Source organism: Paroedura picta, chromosome 3 (genome assembly GCF_049243985.1).
Source record: "Paroedura picta isolate Pp20150507F chromosome 3, Ppicta_v3.0, whole genome shotgun sequence".
Taxonomy (NCBI): Eukaryota; Metazoa; Chordata; class Lepidosauria; order Squamata; family Gekkonidae; genus Paroedura; species Paroedura picta.
In genome coordinates this window covers 92,072,660-92,100,630 of record NC_135371.1, presented here as the reverse complement: position 1 = coordinate 92,100,630, position 27,971 = coordinate 92,072,660, and the positions used below count along the sequence as shown (strand labels likewise).

At 45.0% G+C, this 27,971-nt stretch overlaps 1 protein-coding gene across 1 annotated transcript; it reads right to left on the bottom strand.

Moving 5' to 3' along the window:
* Positions 1-844: 844 nt before the first annotated feature.
* Positions 845-27,971, bottom strand: VDAC1 (voltage dependent anion channel 1). Its single transcript, XM_077326853.1, has 9 exons — positions 27,633-27,971; positions 14,827-14,896; positions 13,883-13,932; positions 12,607-12,759; positions 12,463-12,515; positions 7,920-8,147; positions 5,582-5,732; positions 3,501-3,558; positions 845-1,749 (listed from the first exon to the last, which is right to left on the bottom strand). The coding sequence occupies exons 1-9, from the start codon at positions 27,744-27,746 to the stop codon at positions 1,658-1,660; spliced, it is 969 nt and encodes a 322-aa protein (XP_077182968.1). The 5' UTR covers positions 27,747-27,971; the 3' UTR covers positions 845-1,657.

Sequence of the window (27,971 nt, the reverse complement as noted above, 5' to 3'; positions counted from 1 at the left end):
CTCACCCATGGCGGGGGGGGGGTTAACTTGAGGAGCCTGTAAACGATTAAGCGCCAGCATTCCAGTCCCAAAGTAGTCTGAGTGGGCCCAGAGCCGATTCTCAGGAGTGGTAGGAAATAAAAATCCCCCCTCAAAATAAAATAATTTTATTCCGTATTGTTGTTGCAACCTTTTTGTGCAACTTTTGCGTATTGCAATGGAGCCCTTAAGTCAATTGGCATTCCTGGCTCCCATTTTATTAAATGGGCCTTCAAGCCCCTCCCATTATTCCCAATGGCCATCTGTCCATTTCAGGACATCCCTGAAACTTGTCTTGCTCAATGGATTCCAGGTGAGCAACTGGAGATTATGGGGTAATGTGTTGACTCCAGATGTGGATTGCCCATTAATTTTACTGGGTGAAATCTTGGTGGCTGCTGCTGTCCTTGAAAGCCACTTGGTATCAACGAGGAACACAGTAGTGGAAATACCAAATAAATGGAAATACCACACTACCAGACCTATACATAGCCAAGAAACTATTCAGGCAGATTATAAATTGGTGGGCAGAAGGGGCTGTGTCCATGTTTGGCTCTTGTAGCCCTTTCTTGCATGGCCAGGGAAATGCCTATTGTCACTTAGGGGTTGGGAGGCAAATTTCCTCCAGGTCAGTCTGGCCAGAGATTCTGGGGGCTTTTTTTTTAGAGGAAGTCATCTGGGCATGGAATTGGGGTCACTGTGGGTGCGAAGGTAGTTGTGAATTTCCTCCATTTGCTGTGGGTTGGATTAATGACCCTGGAGTTCCCTTCCAACTCTATGATTTTAGGTATATTAAACTATTTAACAACACAGACACAATTAGATATGAAGTTTCAATGTTTTATTCAAGTTGGGTTTTCGGTTTTAAGTGGTGCCCAAAACAGCATGTGGGGGATGGGGGGAGTCTAATTCCACACATACACAAAATGGAAGACTGAATATGTACCACTTACTGCTATAAAAAATAAAATAAATCAAAGTCCATTTTGTTTAATGCAATGCCACTAGGTGATTACAATTACAAAGACTCTTCCTTGCGTATGGCTCTGTTGTTCAAGCTTTTCCATAATTATTACAAGGGAAAGGAATCACAACACAGGATGTGAATTTTATTGGCTGAATCACATCAAACTTCCTACACGCCAAATTTATACAAAGTGAACACTCTAAAGCACTCCAAGGACAAGCCATTGGTGTAAAAAGACCTGTTGAGGGAGAACTAAGTTAAGACTTAAAAACAGTGTGTGATGCATCAGCCTAAGCAGTTCCTTTTCAAACCAGTTTGCGTGCTCTCACAGAACAAAAGCTTGATCTCTGTCAGGAATGTGCATTTCCTGGACACTGTAGTGGATTGACATTTTCAAAGCATGACCTTCAAGACTGTCTTCCTTTATATCAGCTGTTATCTTCAAAAAAGATTAAAGACAGAAGCAGACCTTCATATAACAATTACATCCAATAAACATTCCCAAGAGATCTGGAACCAAATGTTTTGAAATGTCATCTTAACCAGGTTCAATGGGACTGACACATGGCAATAATTTTATCCCAGACATAAAACATTGAAAAAGTACACTAAATTCAGAAGGTAGCTATGCTGTAAAGCATCTCAGAATTGGGAACAATACAATCCCTTCTTTTATGCTTCAAATTCCAGTCCTAGACCTAGTTTGTGGCCACCAGCATTGACATTCTTCCCATCCAACAAAGCAGACAATGTCAATTTGATACCTGCACAGAAAACAGTAGGAGAAAACAGTAAGTGTTCACAGGAATTCAAAAACAATTTATGCCATCTGGACATAAAGCATTTTGAGATTTTGGAGTGATTTAGCTTGCTTGCAATTATCTTTACGGGGGACACACGCCTGGGACTAGGCAAGGTCAGTTTGTTCACATACCCACACTTAAATATGGTGTTCATTTTCCCCCCTGCTACATGCAGAGGTTCCCACAATTGCATCAAGACTAGCAAAAGAACACCATTGACCAATGAGGTGTCAATTTACCATTCTTTAACATTAGAAACATTTAAGTAAATTAAGTAAACTGCCACTTGAGGCAGCTCACAAATAAAATCAGTCATACAAAAATAATTATTAATAAAACTCTAAGCATTAATGAAATAGTATAATAAATTATTATGAACAAGCTAAAACACTATAAGCAGCAGTTAGTGTTTACCTGGCTTTTTGTTCACTAACAGCAAAATCATAAAAACACTTTCCTGAGAGTAAGCTCAATGAATAAATCTGAATGAGATTCTAAGTAGGTCAGTTCAGGAAGAAGAGTAGTTTTATATCCCGTTCCTCCCTACTTTAAGGAATCTCAAAGCAGCTTTCAGTCACATTCCCTTTTTTACCACACAAGAGACACCATGTGAGATAAGTGAGGCTGAGACAGCTCTGAGGAAGCCCAAAGTCACCCAGCAGGATTCATCTGGAGGACGAATGGGGACTCAAACTCTGCTCTCCAGACTGAAGTCCACTACTCTTAACTACTACACTATGCTAGCTCTTAGGGATTGTACTACAATAGAAGAAGAAGAAGAAGTTGATTCTTATATGCCACTTTTCTCTACCCAAAGGAGTCTCAAAGTAGCTTACAATTGCCTTCCCTTTCCCCTCCCTACAACAGACACCCTGTTGGGTGGGTGAGTCTGAGAGAGCCCTGATATTACTGCTCAGTCAGAGCAGTTTTTCTCAGTTCTGTGACAAGCCCAAGGTCACCCAGCTGGTTGCATGTAAGGGAGTGCAGAATCTAACCCGGCTCGCCAGATTAGAAGTCTGCACTCCTAACCACTAAACCAAGCTGGCTCTCAAATTGTCTCAAATGCCTAGGAGTGTTCAAAACTGTAAGCACTTGGTGAATATCAGAAGGGAAGGCGTTCCAGTGAAGAGGTGCCACTGCAGAAGAGACCCTGTGCCTTTTGGCCTTCAGAAGACAGAAGCATATGTCCATCTGTCCAGAACCTGTGCAATTACTACTGAATTTGAGGAAACCCTCCATGTGGTGTCAAGTGACACCATCACATGTTAAATGATGTGGCATTGTGCTTTATCTGCATATTCTCCAGGGATATAAGGACAGCATACATGATTCTCTCCTCTTACATTTTATCATCATCATAACAACCCTGTGAGATAGGTTAGGCCAAGAGAAAAGTGACTTGTACAAGGTTGCTCAGTACACTTAATTGCTGAATTGGAATTCAAACTCTTGTCCTAGACTGACATTGACTGCTCTGCCACACTGGCTCTTAACTGGGTTTTTTTTTGGGGGGGGGGGAGGGTTAAACATACATGACCTGAAGATAGATATGGGTGCTAGAAGATTCTGAAAAAGCTGGTCACCAGGCTTGAAAATAATCAGCCTTCCATACAACATGACACACAAGCAACTTATTTATTCAAGGGAGATAAATAATTTTTAGATTTTTTTAGAAGACAACTTTCTTTCATTCACTTGCTGTCTGCACTTACCTGGCTTCAGGGTCTGAGTATATCCTAAACCAATCAGGCTGGAATTATTCACTTTAGCCTGCAAAACAATTAATGGGTTTCAGGACTATTGCTTCAAAATTCTTATTGTTTAGCACAAAAAATAATTATCTACTAATCTGGTTGGGGAGGAAACAGAGAATATGTCTGCTTGGAAACAAAATCCACTGAGTTCAGGGAAGCTCAGCTCAAGTAACATCTACAGCCTTAGTGACATTTAAACACTTATCAGAATCGAAAGCTTTTGAAAAAATTAAGGCATCTAATAGACTTTCATGGGTTTGGGGATGGAGCCCTCATTCGGCTAAGCAATGCCCTGTAAGTGTAGTCTAAGATAACTCGATTGGTGGTAATTGTACTTGCAGTCCCAATAGTACAAGCAGAAGTAAGCAATAGGGTATTAGTTTGCTCCAGAGAGCTAGCTGTATTAATCTCTGTGTAGCTAGATATTAACAAAAGTTCAGTAGCAGCTGAAAGATGAACAGCATTTATTCCAGAATGAGCTTTTTCATGATTCAGAGCTCACTTTTTCAGATGCTATGAAAAGCAAAATTATATTCAATATCTTTCTGGGAAAATTACCAGTGAGGGGGGAAGGGAAAGAGCTGGGGGCCATCACAAATCTTACAAAAGAAGAAGAGCTGGGGGGGAGGGTTTACCCTGCTTTTTACTACTCAAAGGAGTCTCAAAGCGGCTTATAATTGCCTACCCTTTCTCTCCCCAACAACAGACACCCTGTGATGTAGGTAAAGATGAGAGAGCTCTAAGAAAACTGTGACTTGCTCAAGGTTACCCAGCTGCTTATACGTGAAGGAGTGGGTAAGCAAACCCAGAGTAAAGGCCACCACTCTTAACCACTACAGCAAGGTAGCTTCTCAGGTGTGATTTTCTGTGTATGGCAGCAGAACCAATAAGGCCATTATATATAATGGATGTTGAGAAAGGTCAAAGGATCCAGCACATTTTTTGTTTTTTGTTTGCTGTTCAAAGAAAGGAAAAGCTCAAAAGCTCAAAATAATGAAAAAATAATTATTCCTCTCTCTACTGCCAGCCTGGCCTATGCAGGGGACTAGTTAGGGAGGCTAGCATTCAGGTGGGACCTGGGGTCTCTCAGAATTACAGGTCATCTAGAGATCAGTTCCCTTGGAGAAAAATGATGCTTTGGAGGTAGACTCTACAGCATTCTTCCCCACTGAGGACTCTGTCCCCCCAGACTCCACCATCAAATCTCCAGGAGTTCCTCTGCCTGAAACCCTCAGCCTAGTGCAGGCCAAGAGTCTCTCCTCCACCCCTGCACCAACACTTTGAATTTTCTGCCAGGCATCCTGGAGCTGCAATTCACAGGGTGCACATATATTCAAATGTGTCAGACAGAATATCCAAAGAATTTTTTTACATTTTTAAACTGTGCTATCTCCTTCCCTGACTAAGCTTGTCCAGCCCCAGTACATCCTGCACAATAAAATTTTGCCTGCCTCCCTTTCTGATCTCTCAACCAGACAGCAAGCCACAAAAATAAAGACAAATAATATTAACAAGGTCAATTTTTAACACAGATTGATTGATTATATTAGATGGTCTGTGTGGCCCCTTCGAACGCTATATTAAACAAATACAGATTCTACATTAAACAAAAACAGCCTGTTTATGTTCATAGAATCATAGAGTTGGAAGGGGCCATACAGGCCATCTAGTCCAACCCCCTGCTCAATGCGGGATCAGCCCAAAGCATCCTAAAGCATCCAAGAAAAGTGTGTATCCAACCTTTGCTTGAAGACTGCCAGTGAGGGGGAGCTCAGCACCTCCTTAGGCAGCCTATATCACTGCTGAACTACTCTGACTGTGAAAATTTTTTTCCTGATATCTAGCCTATATCGTTGTACTCGTCTTAGTTATTATCTGAATATTCATTGCTACATGTCCTAGCAATCAGTATTTAATATCAGTATTTTAAAATACTCTTAGTATTAGGAATGCAAGCAGAGTAAATACTAAGCAATGTTCAGGAAGTCTTTTTCGGTTACAAGATTCCTCTAAGTAAAACATGTCTATATACTACTCACAGAGAAAGATGCCTCTGGGTCAATTTGATATTTGGCTGCTATTCCAAAGCGAGTGTTGCTGTTTCCAGCTGTCCAAGCAAGATTAACAGCAGTTTCCAATTTGTCATTGACCTTCTGATAAATAGAACCACCAAATTCTGTACCATCGTTCCTGCAAGAATAACAAATAGCGACATCTTCCTGAGAAGGCCTCTGAAGGATGCATTATGGCCAGTATCTACTGGAGACCTCATGTGAAGCCACTGTTGGTAACTGCTCAGGATTTTAAAGGACCATAAAAAAAGCTACCCGTGGCCAATAATGGTACACCACCACTTTGCCTACAGCATTTCATTATCGTTTTGTTTCTATCATGTGCTGCTTTTCTCCAGGGCTGCTGCAGGCTCCCTGTTTCACCAAGTTTTGTACATGGTAGAACTTCACAAATGTCCACATACATAGGTCCCAATTCCAACTGGCACATACATTACCACTAGATGATCTCTCTCTTTGCTTTTGTGATTTGGTAGCTCTTAATTAAAAAGCACTCTGCTGGAAGAAGTGTAACTTGAAACAGGTCTCTGAAGAAGGGTGGGAGGCAAAACAGAACACTCAAGAAGCAACAGCTCTTCAGGGTCATTGAGCCACACACTTTCTAACAACAAGAACTGCAACATACCAGTGAAAACAAACCGGTAGAGATGGTGAGATAGGATGGGAAAAGAAGACTAGGGATTCTAGAAGGTCTTTAATGTTTGTAAAGCAAACAACTTTAATGTTTCTTCATTAAAAGGGGGGGGAGGCACAAATGGAAATTAACTGTACTACTGAGATATGACATTTCATCTGCTTTGTGTATCTATCCCTTGCTTATTCATTACTTTTTAAATTTTATTCACAGCCCAACAGATTCTGGCTAATGCCATGCAAAACCACAAAACAATAAAGGAATATCCAATGGTCTGTGTTTCTACTTCTGTAAACAAGGAAGCATACGGCTAAGCCTCTTCCAAACATTGCAGAGCTGATGAGAAATACACTTTCTGTATTAGATTTTAGATGATATGATAGTGACATGGGACTGAGATTGTTAATTTAGAAAAATCAAAATCAACAGTACATACGGCCACAAACATGCTCTCAGTACGGATTAGAACAGTTTAATAGGATCACTTTGATTAGCACCCATCAAGAGTCTCACAACTACAATGTATTTCCCCAAGCACTTTTCAAAGGCAGCACCAAACTGAGTATATAAGGTTACTATGGCATGAAACAATGGCGGACAGACCCCTGCTCCCTATGAAAGGGTGCAAATTCAGAAGAGCAGGGGTTTTGTACCCCATTTTTACCACCCTAAGGAGCTTCAAAGTGGCTTACAATCACCTACCCCCTTGTGAGATAGGTGAGGCTGAGAGATCTCTGAGGGAGCTGTGACTGACCCAAGTCACCCTGCTAGCTGCATGTGGAGGTGGGAAACCAAACCCAGTTCCACAGATTAGAGGCTGCCCCTCTTAACCACTACACCAAGCTATCTCTGGAGTGCATCATGAAGCTAGAAAAAGGGGCCACACCTGATCATTGGAGACAAAGGTATCAAGGCTGCGTTGCCATGATGCAAGCCTACTTCTTCATGATGCATATCACACATTCCTCAATCACTGTCCTGTATACAGTTCTCATTACATTGGGTGAAGGAGAAGAGTTGGTTTTTATACCCTTGCTTTTCTCTACCAGAAGGAGTCTCAAAGGCACCTTCCCTTTCTCTCCGCACGACAGACACCCTGTGAGGTAGGTGGGGCTGGCAGAGCCTTGATATTCCTGCTGTATGAGAACAGCACTATCAGGCTACATGTTGTAAAGGTAAAGGTAAAGGTATCCCCTGTGCAAGCACCGAGTCATGTCTGACCCTTGGGGTGACGCCCTCTAGCGTTTTCATGGCAGACTCAATACGGGGTGGTTTGCCAGTGCCTTCCCCAGTCATTACCGTTTACCCCCCAGCAGCAAGCTGGGTACTCATTTTACCGACCTCGGAAGGATGGAAGGCTGAGTCAACCTTGAGCCGGCTGCTGGGATTGAACTCCCAGCCTCATGGGCAAAGCTTTCAGACGGCTGCCTTACCACTCTGCGCCACAAGAGGCTCATGCTACATGTTGAGGAATGGGGAATTAAACCTAGCTCTCTGAATTACAGGCCACTGCTCTTAACCACTACACCACAGTGGTGTAGACAAAAGGCAAAACATATATTGACATTTAAGACAGCCAAGTTCATGATTTCAATAGCTCCTCTGCCTTTACACTGCTTAAATTACCTATTCCTATTTGCTATTTTTGTATTTTCTAGTACAAATACTTACACATTGGTGTGAAGCTGAAATTCATCCGTCTTATAGCCTACAGCAAAGTTGCTCTGAGTTATTCTGGATTTAACGGTTTCAAAAGTCATTTGATAGCCAGCCAGCCACCCTTCATAGCCAACAACAAAGGCACCACGTATTGATGGACCTGCAATATCAAAATCCATGTCGCATCCCACATTGATATGTTCCCGCTTGTATCCAGACTTAACTTTAGCATTCTTCTTCCTAAAAAGAAAACAAGGCTTTATGTTAAGCAGAAATTTCCTTTTCCCTGTCTTGTTTCAGTTTTTTCCTGTCAGAGTCTTGTGCCTTTACCAGCTACAGGTGAATTAAAAAATACAACCGGTGCAATTTACATCTAAGCACAGGTCATGTGATGGTGAAAATGAATCTGCTGAATCAGCCTGTCCTTCAGTTCTTAAAGAGCTTCAGTGTTTTTTGTCTGTTTGCTTTTAAAATGCAATTGTAAAAGTTAAGCTTTTTTACCAGTACATCTGATGGTAAATAGATGGTGTTCTGACACTTACCAGATACCAGCATGGACAGCAGTCAATATCCAATGGCCATGTACATGGTATAGCAACTCTATAATCTATAATCCCACAGCCAGAAGGTGTTTCCAATACCCCATTCTTGATTCACAAACAGGCAGGTAAAGGAGAACTCCCCATAAAGAAAGAACTTGCAGGTATTGTTGTATAGACCGGACTCAATTTGCCATATTATTTTGCGATGTAATGAGTATAATTGTCAACTTCATGATCTGATTTCCCCGCTTTTACCTTCCCCTAATGTTGCAGACACAAGGTCTCTTTATTTGCTGCTAGCTGATAAATGCTTAGAGATCACTGAACTGGTAGCCAAGTTTTTATCTATAGTTATGGTCCACAGTAAAGAGTACTGGCCTTGAGACTTTTGTACCCACTCTTCCCTGGCCATCTGCAATTGTTATTATTTTATAGATCTGTGTCATCAAATTAATTTTGTATGTTGTTTTATACCTTGGATGCGATTAAGGGTTTTTGTATTATATTGTACTAGTTACAAAGCCCATTTATAAAATGGGCTTTGAAAGGGGAAACGGGGGAGGGGACACGCTCGGGTGCACCCACCCACCCATCCCCATCTCTCGTAGCCACCCCCCCCCGAAACAGGTTACCGCGGGCACGCAGGGCAAGGCGAGGCGGAACATGTGGCCCACTCACGGGGCTCGGTGTCCTCCTCATTGGGAACGGCACAGCCGTGGGGCTGTGGCCAGCAGAAGGCCAGGGCAGGCTGCAGAGGCGGTCGATTAGGGGTGTTGGGCGGTGTCCTCTCCCCACGCATAGGTGGGGGGAGGTGGAATTGTGGAGGCGGTGGGCCTGCGGGGGAAGTGGTGATGGGGAGGGCAAAAATGCAAGCGCGGGAGGCCGTGCATGAGTGGTGGAAGAATGGGCTGGGGCCGCGTTGGGGCGCTGGGAAGGGCAACCAGGCATTCGCGGGAGTCCACCCATGACTGGTTCAGTCTAGCACCGTGGCAGTGGCCACGCGGGCTGGGCGGCCTAGCCACACCGCTAGAGGAAGCGCAGGAAAGGGCCTGGGACGCGGAGGACGGGGAAAAGGTAAGGAGTTGCGGGGCGAGCAGCGTTTGGGTGGGGAAACGGACGGGTGGGGGTGGGAAGGGTGGGGATGGCAGCGGGGCAGTGGCTGTCATGGCATGGCAGCGGTGTGGGAAGGGGTCTGGGGGCGAGGGAGGGTATTTAGCAGTGGATGGGTGCGTGCATGTCTGTGTGTGGGTGCGTTTGTGTTGTGCTGGAAGCGGCAGCGACGGCATGAGAAGGGGTCTTGGGGGCAAGGGGGATTATTGAGGGGTGGGTGGGTGCGTGCATGTGTGTGGGTGGGTGCGTGTGGGTGGGTGCTGCTGGAAGCAGCGGCGGTGGAGTGGAAAGGAGTCTGCTGAGAGAGGGGGTATTTAGCGGTGGGTGGGTGGGTGCGTGCATGTGTGTGAGGGTGTGTGTTGTGTTGGGAGCGTCGTCATCGTGGGAAGGGGCTTGGTTGGGAGGGGGGTAGTTGGCGGTGGGTGGGAGCGTTTTGGGGGGGGCGTCTTTGATGCGGCATCCCTGCTTCTGTCCCTATGGTGAGGGGAAGGTGCTGGGAGGACTCACCATGTTGGAAGGCTGCTTGTCCTTCTGTGCGGTGACTCCCCCTGGTGGGCACGGCCGGGCCATTGGCCGCTTGGCCCTCGAGTGCCACTCGCAGTCTTTATCACGGACAGGGCCCGCCCTAACTCCTCCCCATTAGCCCATAGGGCTTTATTTTATCTGCTCCGCAGGAGCGGTTAATGATTAGGGGAGAAAGCCTGCTGCACCACATAATACAACGGGCGCTAGGATCTCGCCGTGGTGAAAGGAACAGAGGAAGGTAGGAAGGAAGGAAGGATGAATGGGTGGGGAGGTAGAGAAGGAGGGAGGAAAGCAGAGGGTCAGAAAGGACTGAAGGATGGAAGTCAGGGAAGGGGGAAAAGGAGGGAGGAGAGACCACAAGAGACAAACACTGGCACATCCCTTCCTGCCCACCCACTCACAATCTGTCTAAGTTCATACACATTCTTTCAGCCTCATTTAAAAATAATAATTTTTAAAGTTCAGGATCTCTTGACCACAGTTGACTGTGAAGTCAGAACCAAGAAAAGACCATAAATGACTAGTATTATAGCTGGTATTGAAATGCAGCATTCAACCCAGAAGGGTGAATATTATAGTAATCTATGCTAAAAAGCAGAGTAACATCTGTTTCTCACTAACCGCTGCTGTAACTTTCAGTCTGGAAAACAAACTTTAAGAGCATTTGTCAGAAAGCCGAATTCAAAAGTCATCACCTACAAGTAGTATCAGTAACAAACAGTGTGTCACATCAGTCCTAATCAAGCATTACTCCATGTAAGTGAAAGATGTCACTTAACCTCTTAATTAATTGAAAGGTTGTTGGCTTACCTCCCATTCCCTGTGATAAACAAGAGGACATGTTTAGCTGACCCAACTAAACCATTCTGGCTACTGATCAGAGCTTCTTCTTTTTTTTAAGAGCTTTATTATATCGCTTTCTCAGATATTTCTTGTAAGAAATATCTGAGAGAGATATTTGTAAAGGTTTATGACTTTGTTAGGGCTTAGGATGTTCAAGAGAAAACTGGTGGGAGGAAAAAGGAGTTTAATCTCTCCTGTGGCCCCATATCCTCCCCTGCAAGTGCCTTTCCAATGCCATCCCTTCCCCCCGCCAGGGCAATTTTTCAATTTTAAAGTACAGGTGGAGGAAAGGTGAGGGAAGAGAAACCAAATGGGAGACTCAAAGGAGGGGTTAGGGTTATACCCTCTCTCACTAGATGATTCTCCCCGGCCCCTGCATGAGCATCAGGAGATGGTGCGGGAAGTACTGTAGTTCCTTTGTGATATATATACCCACCAAATAATGAAATGCTGAGTCTTCTAAACAGAATGATCAAATGGTGGCAACTGCTTTTGAATATTGAATGAGGCTCCCATCCCAACCCATCATGACCCTGGAAACATTCTGTGGACTGAAACAGTAGTTCCTGGTTGAAAGTGCTTACACAAGGAGCACTCCAAGAGGAAGTATCTCTGCACATTCTCCTCCCTCGACAAAGGAGGAAAACTCCCTGGCTCAACACCATACTCTTTGTACTGTGTCAGTAGCTAAACTGTTTCGAAATTTAACTACAACTTTCTTACATTAGGTTAAATTCTGATATGTTAGCATTTCCTTTATTAATTTACTTAATTTTTATCCCGTCTTTTTCCTCAACAAGGACCCAGAGCACCTATCATCATCATCAGTTCCACTTTATGTCCATAAAAGTCAAAATTGGTAACTAAACCAGTTTCTAATGCTGCTTCAAAGTCAAATGTGAAGATAGGAAAGCCAGACACCCACATGCACATATACATTTTACTCATAATATAATAGGCTCCCTTTAGGATATATTCTATGGAACACTCTGACGTGTAGCAATTGGAAAGGATGATGAAAATGGGAAGAAACCCCTGCACAAAAGTATAATCTCCTAGCTGATTAGTCTTCCTAGCCCAAATTAAAAGGTGAAAACAACCAGAGGAACATCCAACCAGTCACAATTTCTGGCTACAGCCTGAAAGAATTTAGACATGTAGTTTGAAGGAAAGGAAATTCAAAACTGCCCAACTCGGCTACCAGGGCACAAGATTAACTGACAAGTAGTACTTTATGCATCACAAACTGCATGTGTGCATAGAGATATGGTCTGATTCAGCACAAGGTAGCTTCATGCATGTGCTCATGTATGCTCTATGTTAGCCTTTTAAGAGCTGTATATGCAGCTTAAGCCAGAATTAGCAACTACAAAACAAATGTTGACTGTTCAAAATAGAATTTACAGCATTTCATTGCACACAAAGAATAGGTAGTAGCCATATCTCAGACTGCAAATGATATGTGTATTAAGCAGCATTCTAGAAAACTAATCAAAGCTAATCAAAATTGTTGTATAAATTGATTTGATCCTTACCCAGTGTTAGGAGAAAATGAGGAGTCAAAGGTCAGCTTCAGTCCATGGGCAAGCTGAACAGAAAAATAAATTCACTAGTTACGTTTATTGGTGTAAAGAAGACTGCTCACAATAGATGAATTAGTCTTTCAACCCAATGCTTACCTGATCTTCTAAAGTTATCTCTGTGCCTAGTGTGTTGTCAGTATTCCATTTCTCTGTGAAAGTCAGGCCATATTCTGTCCACCTGTACTTGGTTTCCAAACTTCCAGTAACTTTGCTTGTTTCTGTGTTTGCTGAACCTGAGCTTGTAAATTCCTAAAAGAAAAGAAAATGATCTTGCACACATGTATATACAATTCTATTTGCATATCCACAAAAGTTTATGTCCCTCTTCTGCTAATTTTGAAACTCCTAAAACTGAAGCATGCATGTCATACATAACATACCTTCACACAGCTATTTCAACTTTTATCTAGTGCAGTAAAGGAAAAAACACTAACTACCTACCAATTTCACTGGAGGAAAACTTTATATAACAAACCCAAATGTCTTCATTCAATTATTGTAGACAGTACTTGTATTATAATGCGTACTAAAGCAGTAGTCCCCAATGTGTACTAAAGCAACGGCTCCCTCTCCCCGCCCCCCCCCACAGTGAGAAACTTCCCAGGCTGCAAGCAAATCAGCCGCCAAAGCTTCTTTCTGTGGGAGGGGGGGAGAGGGAAGCACGACCGCCAGTGTAAACGCGCATGCGCAACAGGTCCGCGCATGCACATTTTTGGACTCCATTAGTGGGGCAACCAATGTCTTTAAGTTCATAATCTTTCTATCTGATAAGGAAAGCTGTCAGCTATACCAAGGTATATAGCTTTCACATCCGAGTAGTTTAGAGCAGTGGTCCCCAAGCCCCGGTCCGGAGACCAGTCCCGGTCCATGGATCAGTCAGCTACTGCCTCGGGGGCTGCCCTGCCACTCTGCCACCAGCTCACCTTTGGTGCTCTCCGGCAGGCGTCATGGCTGGGGCTCCCCCTCGGCATGGCACTGCGCAGCTGCTGCGGGCAGCAGGACGCCAGGGGCACCGGCCGAAAAGCAAGTGGAGCAGGGGCTCAGGTGGTGGCGGCGACGTCCCTTGGCAAAAGACTACCCCCCCCCCACCGCCTCAGTAAAATTGTCAAGTGTTGACCGGACCGGATAAAAAAGGTTGGGGACCACTGGTTTAGTGGATAGTCCTCAGAGCCTCAAGACCCCAGCAGATATGCTGTTGTGGGGGGGGGGGGGGGCAATAAAAGCAGAGGTGAAGGTAGAAGGCTTTTGGCAAGTCCGGTGATGTGACATACAAGTTTCTATAGCTGAAATTCAAAACAGTATGATAAAACATTACTAGAAGTCCCAGTGAAAAGGAATATTGAAAAACCATGCTCATTCCTTGTCTACCTACCAATCCATTTTCAGATTTTGTTTTCAAATCCAACTTTATTAAACCAAATCCTAAGAAATTAAAAACAAAGACCAAATGGTTAGAATCAAAGTGGCCGGGGGGGGGGGGGGCAAAATGCTATTGCTGATTTATATATATATATTCAAGAAATAATAGTGGTTGTTTTTAGGAAACAACATCCATTTCTACTATATTTGTAAAGAAGGAGAGTTGTTTTTATACCCACATATCACTGCTCCTTGGGGGAAGGCTTCAAACGAGCCAAAACTAAGGTAAGATATATATATATTTTAATAAATAAATGAATATACTTTGCTTAGTAGACTGATAGAACTGGGATAGGACTAGCAAGAACCGAATCTCAATGGAAACAGACTAAGAGGCATAAAGAGAGCGTTCATGATGGAAGCACAGAATGCAGTGCTGCAGTGACCATCAAAAAAAGAAAACCCCCAATTCACAGCACAGCCACTGGCACACAAGTTACAGCCTTGTCAGACTGTAGCCTATATCTCTTCTCTTTCACAGGGTGAAGTTACCGGACTGATTATTCAGCTTATCAGCTTGAATTAAATTGACAATTTAATTGAGATCTCTTAAAATGGTATAATAGATACACTGATTAATAGCTTCCTACAATTACTACATTATTCCATCATATGGTCTGACATATTTCTGGAGGGAGACCTGGGCTCTGGTTTTTAGAACCAGACAAATACCACTGAGAATATTAACTACAGTCCCGAATGTAGATTCAGCAAGATGCTGACAGACAGCAGCATTTTGCCCCAACAGGCAAGAGAAATGCCTGTTTCTGAGGGCACCGTTTAAACCATGGATATTGATAGTATGTAGGAAAGACAGAAGTAAAATGACATTTGTATACAATCCTAGAACTCAAAGACCCAGGTGCAAGATATACCTTTCCCTTTGGCGATAATTACCATATCCTTTGGTAAAGATGTCTCGGGCAGATTTTCCTAGGTCAGCATAAGCAGGGGGAATAGCCATTTTCTGTCAAAAGATAGACATTTAGAATTATTTGTTTTACCAATACCAGAAATCATAAATCCAACCATCAGTTAACTTCAGAGTAGCGTTCAGCATCAAAACATTTCCGAAATCCTACATCTGTGGATACAGTATTTATGGATCAGCTGAGTTCGTACTTGTTCTTCTGTACGACTCACACATCCCAAATCTACCTATATTGTTTTCTTTCATCTTATTACCTCAATATAGAAAGGGAAGTCACCAACAAAAAAAGTAAACCCATAAAAACAAAATCCACCAAAATAGTCTGGGGGGGTTAGATCTTTCCATAAGTACATAAGACTCATTTAAAAAGCCATAATGTTATAGCAGTAGGATTTTCACAGTTCTACCCTTAACAAATGGAACTATGATCACAGTTAAGAGTCTTATCAAAGAACCTCTTGAAATAGAAAAGCAGGTGGTTGCGGTGGTCCAGAGCATTTTTGCCCCTTTCCTATAAATCTAAAATATAGGCTCCAGGTAAGCTTGTCCCAGAACCTTTCCACACAAGCAATAAGGCTCTGATTTCTATTTCTTTGTGTCCAGTTTTTTCCCCCATTTCCACTAGGAATTGGGACCCTTCAAACACAGATCCAAGGCTGTCCCAACTGGCCTCCTCAGTTTGCCCACATCAAGGGAACACTCAGAAATCTGCATTCCATGTTTTGATGTGGAGTCCAATGGGGTGTATGTCAGGGCTAGGCAGAAGTGGGAAAATATGGCTTTCCCCAGTCAGCCATTGTTCCCACCCACCCCCCGAGCATCACCTCCATCATCAACCCTTGCAACCACCTCACCACCATGCTTGGTTGGCACCTTTTCTTCTTTCTTCTTTGTGTGTTTGGGGGGGGGGGGGTATGAGGCAATAAAACAGCTCACCTTTTTGTATCCCCTTGTTTGTGTTGTTACAGTTGTGCATTATAACGAGAATGTGGTGATTAATTTTTAAAAAATAATTTTGGACTTAGAGGGGACAAAATGGTGCTAAAAGATGATCAGGAGTTCTTGCCGTGTAAGAATGACTGACAAGTAAAAAAAAAAATGGTGAGAAGATTTCACTTCCTGTCCCTCAGCTATCATGTCTGGAAAAATGGGGGAGGCAAAAGGTGGGAAGGAAGATTAAGGCTCCCCCATGAGGAAGTGGGAAAAGGTCTGGGGAGCCATCCTGAGGTAAAAAAAAAAAAACAGGGGACTTCACGACATAATGGCTGGGTGAGTCCTCTGTGTGGAAACTGTCCCAGGCATGATTTTTAATGGTAGGGTACATTAGTAGAGAAAGACCAACCCAGATTCCCACACAGAGTCCTTTTCTTAGATAAATTAATATAAAACAGACCCTTACCAGTTTATCTCATTCATTATGCATAATGCAAGATAACTGATCAGTATGAACATTTAGCCCTAATTTATATAATGGACCATGAAATCCATTAGTTGGTCCCGCCAACTCCATCCTGTGAGCCAGACATTTTATACAATGCCTTCTCTTTCCAGAGTTCTCCTGTCTGCACAACAGATGCTGAGGATTCCAGCAGCCTCCTGATTCATGATACGAATTACCATAAAAAACAGCATAAATGAAAACTAAGTACATAACAAATGCATCCCAGATAGTAATACCTCAGCGGAGAGAAACACTGAAATGCTTTGGAGGAAGCATCAGTGCTTAAATTGCTGCTTATTTTGGCTACAGACTGGAACACAATTTATTCTTATGCTAATGATAATAGTGCGTGGATTTCAGGCAGGTAGTGTAACAACTATTTCCAGCCTGAAGCACTAATTTGAACAAGAAGCTGCATGCTAGAGCGGGATGTAGTTGTTAGATAATATCAAAAAATTAGAACACAATACATGCAATGCCTTTTATTAGGATCAACCAGGTGACACAAAACAGTAAAGAAGCATTTGAGTTAAGTAAAGATCCTCTTCTGGCTTGGACCAAAATTTTACTCCTAGCAGATACATAAACCATGCTACAAAAAAGTGTAATAAGGATGCTGTCAGAGTTAAGGCTCCTGAAGCTAGAATGATGGACAAAAATCTCCAAAAATACTGACTGTTCAATGACCACCTGTTTCATAGTGTTCAGGCTGATCAACTTCATTCTCCTTTTGTAAGGTTAAAATGGAATCTTTCGGAAGGGAGAGATTGGGCAAGGACCAGGTAAACCCATTTATCTAGGCCAGGCTTTCTCAAACAGGGTTTTGTGAAACCCCAGGGTTTCTTGATGGCCCTGGAAGGGTTTCCTGAATAAGTGGGAGTTAATTAATTTTAATATATTTTTTTAATTTGTTAAAGATTTATTAGGTGATATGACCATATATGGTCATGTCAACTCATTTCTCCCCTCCCAGAATGGCTAATGATGGGCCTTGAGGGGTGGCAAGGGAGGAGCCCTGTACACAGCTATGCTTCTCAACCATATTCTGCATGATCATGTCACTTCTGGGATTCCTTGAAGCCTGCAGAATGTTTCAAGAGTTTCTCAATGGTAAAAAGGTTGAGAAAGACTGATCTAGGATAATTATCTTGGACTTTCCAAGAAGGCTATGAGTCTGCAACTGTAGGAGTGCATATGTGATTGAAAGGCCAAAAGTGATTTTCTATATTACCAGTGAAAGAAAACAATTGTGCACTCACATGAGCAAGCTTCCTGCAAGTATCTGTACCTCTAAATAAAATGGTAAGAAGGTACTGGGAGGAGCTGGGACTCACTGCGTAACAACCAATCAGGTCAGCTGTCCCATTCCTGATTGGCTGTCTGTCCAATGAAAGGCCAATCAGGAAGGTTGTCCCACCATTGGTCATATCCCCATCCAACATCTTCCATCTGGAAGACATTCCAGCCCCGTAAGCAGGTGCTGGGATGGAGGGCGGAGGGCCTAGGACTGTGGACTGGTGGGAGGTGGGGAGGAGGAAGGGAGATCCCACCAGTGCTCCAATTGTACTGAGCAGCTCCAGCTGTGGCCTTGCCAGGCATTGGTAGGGGGTTGCCAGGACGGTGGGGGGAGGAGTGGGATGTCCGTCAGTGCCTCCCCCACCCCATAAAGGCCCACCAAGGCTTCAGTGGACCTTTTGGGAGAGGCAGGGGGAGGAGCAGAGTCCCGCCCCGTGCTTCCCCCTCTGCCCCGAAAGGGCCCGCTGAGGCCTCCATAGGCCTCAGTGGAGCTTTTAGGGGCAGCAGTGGGAGGAGTGGAGTCCCCGCCAACGCTTTCCCCCCTGCCCCGAAAAGGCTTGCTGAGGCCTCACTAGGCCTTGGCTCGCCTGCTCAGGGCTGCGGGGTGGGGCCTAGCACCCTTTGTATTAAGGGATACAATGGGCTTTTCTTCTAGTATTGTAATAACGAAGGAATACTCGGAACACTACAGATCAGCTTCCATGAACTCTGCATGTGTTGAAACCAGACGCTCTAGTTCATGAATGCTGACCAGAGAGCAGCCACTTTCCCAAGTTTATGACCTTTAAGCACCTGAAAACCTCTTGAGCAAGTTGGAGGTTTTCAAAGCCAGCATTATATGCCAGCCACTCATTCAGATGGTCTATACTGTTAATAATGCTTCTCTGCCCCTCTCTTGCTATGTCTAGTCAGTTCATGTTGTATCCAGTCAATTGCAAAACTTGTCCCAAATCTGAAGCAAGCCAAATCTCCTGTATCAGTACTGACATTTCACAAGCAAACTATTAGGACTTCACCTGCAGGAGACTTAAGTTAAAATCTGCCCTTCACAACCTTCAAGATCAATATGTATAAGTAAAGGTAAAGGTAAAGGTATCCCCTGTGCAAGCACTGGGTCATGTCTGACTCTTGGGGCGACACCCTCTAGCGTTTTCATGGCAAACTCAATACAGGGTGGCCTTGCCAGTGCCTTCCCCAGTCATTACCGTTTACCCCCCATCAAGCTGGGTACTCATTTTACCAACCTTGGAAGGATGGAAGGCTGAGTCAACCTTGAGCCGGCTGCTGGGAGCGAACTCCCAACCTCATGGGCAGAACTATCAGACAACATTTCTACTGCCTTACCACTCTGCGCCACAAGAGGCTCTTTCAATATGTGTAACGGCCCTTAATAGAGCTGAAGAGTCTAAGCATGTTCTCTGTGTGAACTCAGGATGAGAACTTTGTCTAGGTCACAAATGAAACTAAATGTTAACGCATAGTCTGAACCTTGTAGATGAGAAATCTATCCCGTGATCAACGATAACCAAGAATGGAACAGGAGGGCTAAGAGCTCATGCTATAACAACAGTAAGTTTTGATTGAGAGTTTCATTGAGCCTTGCACATTCTCATAATTCTAAAATCCATGTAAGATTTTAAATGTCAAATCATGCAAATTTGGGCCCAGACATTTCCCTATTATGATTGCTGCAGTTTATAGTTCATAGGATGAACTGTATGATAGCTCAAGCCACTGATAAAAACAAACATAAGACTATTTCACAACTTAATTATCTTTGGTATGAATTTAGGAAGACTCAAGGGTATCAAGTATACAGGTAAAATGTGATAGGTGGGTATATCAATGACCACACAAACACACATCACTGGTAAGGAGCCAAAACTGGCAGTGTCTCTTCTTTGAGTATACTCTTGGAAAGAAACCTAGGGCTTTTCTACACACGATAAACATAGTGAGATGCTTACTTAATATAGGCGTTATATTCTGGCCACTCCACATGACATCGCCCACATCCAGCATCTGGCCAGCTGACCAGCTCGCTACATCCTCCATTTTAAAGCGCGAGTTGGGGAATCGCATAACGTGGATTCGCCAACCTAAAAAGCACGAACTACCAGAGAGCAACCAGCAGAAGGAATGGAGACTCAAACACGCTAAAGTCGCCTGCTTGGCCCCCCCCCCCACACACATCTGCCTTCATCTCCCTTGTTCCCGGGGACGGGGATTTCTTTTCAAAAATGGCAACATGCCTGGAGCAATGAATAGCCAGACATGTGTGCAGGAGATTCCAGAAATAAAAGAATAGGTTTTTCAAAGTTGTAACACAAAGCGTGCCTCTCAAATGTTTTCTCCCCCCCCCCCACACACACACACACATAAAAACAGGAACAATACTAATTTTTAAATATATCAAAGGACTCGTGATCCCATAAGGGGTGGCATTTTTGCATGCATAGGCATTGCAACAGAGAAGTATGATTTTTAAAAAATGTTACTGGACACTGCGGGACCTTTAAACTGTGTCAAAATATGAAGGAAGAGGATTGGTTGCATGAATTGATTGACAGGCGCATATAAGGCGCATTGCTCTCTACTGCCATTTCCAGCAGCGGATGTGGAGGGTGAGACAAGTGAAAAGGCAGCAGACAAAGGCAAGACAGCAAAAAGGTGAGGAGGGCCTGGGAAGTGTGATACAATTTAGCGCTTTGCGATTCAGCTGGTGTCATGTTATTTTTACTGACCTGCAGAAATGCCCCTAGGTTTCACCATGGATAACATGTGATACATAATGTGACTATACTCTGAAATATAACTGTTGACACTAAAAAGAATACTGTAACCCAGGGATCCTCAACCCCTGGTCCACGGCCTGGTACCGGGCCGCAAAGGCCATGGTACCGGGCCGCCAGCGGCCGTGCCTGCCTCCCTCCCCCTGCAGTGAGAGGGGGGAAAGAGGCAGGCGTGACCACTGGCACAACAGCGATGCAAACACACACGTGCGGAGCTGCGTGCATGCGTGTTTGCGCCCCTGCTGGCAAAAACGTGCACACGCATCATTTGTAAAGATGGAACTATTAGATTAAATTTTAAAGACTAAAGGCATAATTCAAAAATTAAGAATGTTTTGCATAAGTCCACACAATAACAAGGCTGGGGGAAATCTAGCTTTTCTTCAAGCTAATTGTTTTAAATGCCTGAAATTAATTTCAGAAAATGTATAGTTTCACAGTTATATAGAACATCTAATTATGTCTTGTCAAAGCAGATGACAAAATAAACAATGTAATCTCAACTGAAAGAATCCTGACCTATTCATCCAGTCACAGATCAGAAGTCCCATTATAAGAAAAGGACATCTCTACATGTGCTTTGAAGATGCAAAGGCTTAAGAACTTCCCTTTAAAATCAAGATGAACCTGTATAGCTAACAGAGGCATGACATCTTGAAGTTGGAATGTTGGACTTAGAACATACAGCATTTAAAGAACAAAGTCATTTAGACTCATAAAAACGGCCCTGTATACATACTCACTCTAAAGGAAAACATGCAAAGCTGTTTTTACAAGTTCAGTATTGGTAGCATAAAGATGTTTCATTTTAACATGAAGATATGAAACAATATGCAACTGAAGGTTATCATGTATCAAGGAGCGATGTCCTATATCATATACATCCAGAAGTTAAGAGCAACAAGTCTGATAACTGTAACACTATTTATAATTACAAGTAATCAAAGAATGCAAATTTTACAAAATTGGTTTTGACACCATTGTTGATGTTTAAGTGATTTATTTAAAACAGGTAACACAATGGAGCTAATGGGGAAATCATGGTGGGTTCTGGGTTTCTGCCCATAAAAGTGTTCCAAGCAAAGAGCATAAAAGCAGCATTCTGACCATTTCCCCCACAAAGACAAACTGTCGTGTTCGTTCAACAGAGGTTTCATGGGAGGTTATTGATTAAGCAGTGTTCCATGCCATGAACAGTTTCACACACATCCCTTTCATTTTCATTAAAGGGATTTTTTGCCCTCCAGGTAGCCAGCAACACCTGTCAACTTGCTCACTATAACCAAATATCTTTTACAACAATTAAAAAATATAGTCACTATGATTTTGAGTATTTGGGGAATTCACACAACCTTTCACACAAACTTTTTGATGAGGAACACATCTTATGGTGCGCACAGTGAAACAGAAGTTCTCACGGACATGATGTCTGAGAATCCCCCCCCCCAAAAAAAAACACAGCAGAAGACACTGGGAGGCAGCTGGTACTGAAATGGCCAGCAGTGATGGCAGCAGCCAAGATTCAGGGGCGCTACCTGCCAAGTCCGGGGCAGCTGCGGCACTGACACAGGCCAACCCAACCATGGCAGCACCACCAGGAGAGTCTGGGGCAGCCATGCTGGTGGTGCAGGCTGGCCCAGTTATGGAGGCGGCACCCATAGAGGCCAGGGCAGCCACAGCAACGGCACCTGTGCCCCACAGCTGCCAGCCATGGGTCACCCACCTGAGGCAGCAGAAGAGCACCGAACATAATGGCCCTCCTGTCACAAAAGGTAAAGAGGGGAAAAGAGTCTGGGTATGTATGTGTATGTGTGTCTGAGAGGGGGGAAGGACCAGAGATGAGGTCAGGGAAGTGATAAGTAAGGGGGGAGAGGGCAGTGGGGAGTGTGGGGGAAGATGTCTGGGTCTCTGTGTGTGCATGTGTGTCTGAGAGAGAGGGAGGAGGGGATAGGCCAGGAAGGATGTCGGGGAAGTAAGAGGAAAGATGAAGAAGCAAGGTAGGAGTGTGGGGGAATGAGTCTGTAGCAGCCGCCCCATCGTTATGCATATGTGTTCCACATGTTGTTGTTGTTAGGTGCAAAGTCGTGTCCGACCCATCGCGACCCCATGGACAATGATCCTCCAGGCCTTCCTGTCCTCTACCATTCCCCGGAGTCCATTTAAGTTTACACCCACTGCTTCAGTCACTCCATCTAGCCACCTCATTCTCTGTCTTCCCCTTCTTCTTTTGCCCTCAATCGCTCCCAGCATTAGGCCCTTCTCCAGGGAGTCCTTCCTTCTCATGAGGTGGCCAAAGTATTTGAGTTTCATCTTCAGGATCTGGCCTTCTAAGGGGCAGTCAAGGCTGATCTCCTCTAGCACTGACTGGTTTGTTCGCCTTGCAGTCCAAGGGACTCGCAAGAGTCTTCTCCAGCACCAGAGTTCAAAAGCCTCAATTCTTTGACGCTCGGCCTTCCTTATGGTCCAACTTTCACAGCCATACATTGCAACTGGGAAGACCATAGCTTTGACTAGATGCACTTTTGTTGGCAGGGTGATGTCTCTGCTTTTTAAGATGCTGTCTAGATTTGCCATAGCTTTCCTCCCCAGGGGCAAGCGTCTTTTAATGTCTTTGCTGCAGTCCCCATCTGAAGCGATCTTGGAGCCCAGGAAAATAAAATCTGTCACTACCTCCATTTCTTCCCCATCTATTTGCCAGGAATGGAGAGGGCCGGATGCCATGATCTTCGTTTTCATGATATTGAGTTTCAAACCAACTTTTGCACTCTCCTGCTTCACCCGCATTGAAAGGCTCTTTAGTCCTATGGACAGGTGTTCCACATAAGGGGCGATAATCCTTGTCAGTTTTTTTTTTCACGGAATCCACAGTATTTGTCTTTACAAAATTGAATGTCCTTTACTACAAAGCTAGCAAGAGGCTAGTTTATGCCTACCAACTGTAAAATCAAAAAGTAACCTAATCAGTCTTTTCCCATATGGTCATTAGTCCCCATATAAGGTAAAGGTAAAGGTATCCCCTGTGCAAGCACTGAGTCATGTCTGACCCTTGGGGTGACGCCCTCTAGCGTTTTCATGGCAGACTCAATACGGGGTGGTTTGCCAGTGCCTTCCCCAGTCATGACCGTTTACCCCCCAGCAAGCTGGGTACTCATTTTACCGACCTCGGAAGGATGGAAGGCTGAGTCAACCTTGAGCCGGCTGCTGGGATTGAACTCCCAGCCTTATGGGCAAAGCTTTCAGACGGCTGCCTTACCACTCTGCGCCACAAGAGGCTCATAGTCCCCATATACAACTGTCTAAAAGAATTAGGGACCTGACCTAGATGGCTCAGGCAAGTCGATCTCATCAGATATTGGCTGCAAAGCAGGGCTGAACCTGGTTAGTAGTTGACTGGGAGACCATCAAGGAAGTCCAGAGTCAAACACTCAATTACAGTTCTCCTCTTAATGTGTCCTGGCCTTTAAGTCTTGTGAGGCAACAATGAGTCCAATGTGTCTTCAGGGCACTTCCCACCAACACAAGAATTAGGTGCAAATTTTCCATAATGCACGAAGTCATACCTGTTGAAAAGCAACCACTGAAAGTACAGAACATTGCAACTCTCATTATCAGCTCCTTTTACAGAAACTGTATATAGCTGAAATAGTTCCTTATTCATTTATATTTACAATGAACAGGTCTAGAAAGCAAGGCAGATTAAGCTCTTCAGCCCACAGAGTGCACATGATCACAGCACAGTCTGCTTCACACATAAATATGAGTTAAGATATGTGAAGACAGATAGAATTCAGGAGACTAAAAACTGATTTTCTGCTCCACTGGAGTTCCAGAATTGATGTGCACAGAGTCAAGTCAATCATACTAACTAAAGCAATGCTTTGTATGGTGCAAGACATGCCCACACAGAATAATATACATGAAAGAGGACTTCTGCTAAAGCAGTTTTTGCAGCTCTGAAATTACATAAGTTCCAATCAGGGATATGGTTTCCATACATTGACTTAATATACGCTGACTAGTTGTATCCATATGCTGACTCGTACTTCCTAATGCTCAGCCAAGACAGGGCAGAACAGAAGCCTAAAAAATAATAAGATAAATTCTTAATAATTTGCTAGATTCCCCCCCCCCAAGGTCATCTTGTCTCTTTTTAAAGAAACACATAATTGAATATGATGTTGTGCAAAAGCTCTCCAAGGACAGCAACTTATGCAGAGGCTAAATTGTCTCCTCAATTATAAGGGGGTTTGTACAGCTATCTGAAACATAGATCCATCATTCAACTGCAATGTATATTAAGCCTGAAGCTTGCTGGGAGGTAAACGGTAATGACTGGGGAAGGCACTGGCAAACCACCCCGTATTGAGTCTGCCATGAAAACGCTAGAGGGCGTCACCCTAAGGGTCAGACATGACCCGGTGCTTGCACAGGGGATACCTTTACCTTTTTATATCCCTTATAAGCACCTTTCCATGTCCCCCACAATCAGTTTAAGACCCCCCTCTCAAATAGCTATTCCTATTATCCCCCGAGTCATTTTCTTCTCCACTGGGCAAGATTCTTGGCATTATCACCTTCTACAGAGCCTCTTGTGGCGCAGAGTAGTAAGGCAGCTGACATGCTGTCTGAAGCTTTGCCCATGAGGCTGGGAGTTCAATCCCAGCAGCCGGCTCAAGGTTGACTCAGCCTTCCATCCTTCTGAGATCGGTAAAATGAGTACCCAGCTTGCTGGGGGGTAAACGGTAATGACTGGGGAAGGCACTGGCAAACCACCCCATATTGAGTCTGCCATAAAAACGCTAGAGGGCCTCACCCCAAGGGTCAGACATGACCCAGTGCTTGCACAGGGAATACCTTTACCTTTACCTTAGAGCACCTAGAATGTACTTTTATAAGACAGGCTGTTAAACAATTTTTAAAAACCCACCAGATTATGTTTGAATATTCCTAATTTGCTTCTTGAGTTTATAAACCCTTATAGCTTCCTTTAGATTATGGATTATTCTAAATATTTCCACCAAAAGGGTAGTTAAAGAAAAAGGCAAAGCTTATCATTTGAGAGTTGCTATAGATGCCCTATAAGAAATCTTCCATGCTAGGATTCTAGATCTACTTGGGTGCATTTTTAAACACCATCTGCATTTAACATAGACCAGGTTCTCCTAAAAGGACTGCATAGTCTGTTATCAAAAGCAGTGGTCCGCAACCTTTTCCAGCCTGCGGACCAGCGGCTGCAGGGAGGGCAATCGCCTGGCCGCGCATGCTATGCATGCGCGACCGGGTCGCGTATGTATGTTTGTGTCATGCGTGACTGCGTGGCCCGGTGGTTGGGGACCACCGACCAAAAGCGTATCACCATTACTAGTGCAAGACCTACTGAAACAGCAGAGGCTTAGGTGCTGCTTCACATAGAAACCAATAGCTGTGTCTCGAAAATCATAAATGGTTAGTTGCATGAGTTCATTCTGGCTCTGAGAAGCATCTAGAAGTCAACATTTGCATTGACAGCCAACACAGTCATTTACAATAATGTTTATTCATTGTAGATTTATATTCTTCTATCGTCTAATTTAGCCATGGTTTGGAGTTATGGTTTGCAGGAGAGCCAGCAAGCCATCCTTTATGACTTAGGTGCAATGACAGACCATAGCTTGTTTGCCATTAACCTGGAAACTCTTCATCAATTAGACATCTGAGTGGGGAAAGTTGGAAGATTCCCCCCATCTTCTGAACTGTTCCAGCTATATTTCTCGTGTTCACATAATTTTAATGCAAAGCACATCACACCCAGTAAGTCCAACACTTATTTAGGAACAGTGTTAGATGTGTGATCCAGCCAAAGTTGTACATCCCACTGAAATCAATGAGAAAGGCAAAATATACTTAATTTCCCGAGATTTTTTCCTAGCTTTGGCTTTGTGGATTCTCTTGCATCCTGAAGAATCACTGCTATTTGAAACAAATTAGCTGAAAGGGCCTGAGCTAGATGGCAAGCCCAGTCTTGTCAGATCTTGGGAGGCCCTGACAGAAGTTGGATGGGAGGCCACTAAGGAAGTCCTGAGTTTCAGAGATAGGCAATGGCAAACAGCCTCTGTTAATCTCTTGCCTTTAAAATCCCATGGGGCTGCTTTAACCAGCTGTGACCTGACAGCAGCAAAAGGGTATAATTCAAAGCAAACCAAGCACTTCTAAATCCTAGTGATTTCAATGGAGCTGATTTAAGGAGGTGTTCAACTCTCCCATTGGAATTACTGGAACAATTTCCTGGATTGTATCCTTAGATTTTTAACAGAACCCCCCCCCCCCCCCAAATTTGGTATGTTGCTTCCAAACGCCATTTAAAGTCCCTCTGCTACGGAATTTTCTAGCTCAGTCGGAACATGCACAAAGACCCAGAAATCAGGTGGGGAAGTTTCCTAATGCCTTGAGCCTCCACCTCTAGGGCAAGCAAGGGCATATGGAGGGCAAAGGAAGCTGAAGGGGGGGGGGCTGTGTTACAACCTAACATGTGATTGCAGCAGCCAGGCGAGCAGCCCACTGGCCCCAGCCTGCCATACATTTTCTGTGGCCTACTTTCAGGTCCTCCGTGGCTGCTGCGGCTTGTGGTCCTTAAGCGGAGGAGGCACTCGGCTTGAAGCCGCCTCAGAGAAGGAGCACGTGGGGTCAACCGACGGCAGGAAAAGGTCACCTAAAGCTCCGTGGCGAGGAGGGCCGCGGAAAGGAAGGGACGGCTCCCACCGCCGGCAAAAGCCCTCCCCCGTTCCCTGTGAGGCGGCGCGGGCGAGCAGATGGCGCTGCTAAAAATAGGCGCCCACTGGCCAGCGGGGACGGGCAACCCCCCGGGAGGGAAGGGGCCACGCCAGGCTGCAGGAAGCAGCGGCCAGGGGGGCAGCCGTTTAAAGAGGCGTCTTCCCTTCGCCGGCGGATGCAGGACGGGGGTCGCCCCGAGGGCCTTCGGCAGGCCGCTCCGGGAGCCTGCGCTGCCTCGAAAGGGGACCGGCGGGCGCCGAAGGTCGTCCCTGGAGGGCAAGTCGCTCCTCGCGACAATCCAGCCTCGTCTCTGCCCGGCCTCCCCCGCTTGCTGCCGCAGCCGCTGCATGACGCAGGGGCCGCCAGATGGGCTCCATGACCGCCCCCTGCTGCCTGGCACCCTGCCAGGCCTCCGCGCCCACGTCGGGCCCCTGAGGCTACACCGCAGCCTCGTCCCTGGAAGCGGCAGCCGCTGCCGCCCGCCGCGCCTTACCTCGCTCTCCCGGCTCTTGCCGTGGCTGCAGCAGAGCTTCTGATGAGTGACAGCGGGCGAGGCGGCGGGGGAGGGCTGGAGCGGGGCGGATCTCGCCTGCGCGGAGGCCGGCATAGCGAGAGCGAGCGAGGCCGGCAAGGCAGGCAGGCAGGCAGACGGAGCCTCCCCGGCGGTCACAGGGACGTGACTCAGCCGCCGTCGAGCCCCAGCGGCTGCGGATAGGCTGAGCGCCAGCGAGGGTGGCCCACGCCAGCACGGGCTCTCCGCGCACAGGGAGCGGCTCCGCCAATCCCGAGGCGCGGCCGGGAGGGGAGAGCGGAGGATGCGACGCGCGCCCGG

Coding starts and splice junctions, on each gene's coding strand:
- VDAC1 (XM_077326853.1), bottom strand. CDS start 27,746: ATGCCGGCCTCCGCGCAGGCGAGATCCGCCCCGCTCCAGCCCTCCCCC. Junction 5,733..7,919: donor TTTCAGCTTCACACCAATGT/GTAAGTATTTGT, acceptor TTATTCTTGCAG/GAACGATGGTACAGAATTTG. Junction 3,559..5,581: donor ACCCAGAGGCATCTTTCTCT/GTGAGTAGTATA, acceptor ATTGTTTTGCAG/GCTAAAGTGAATAATTCCAG.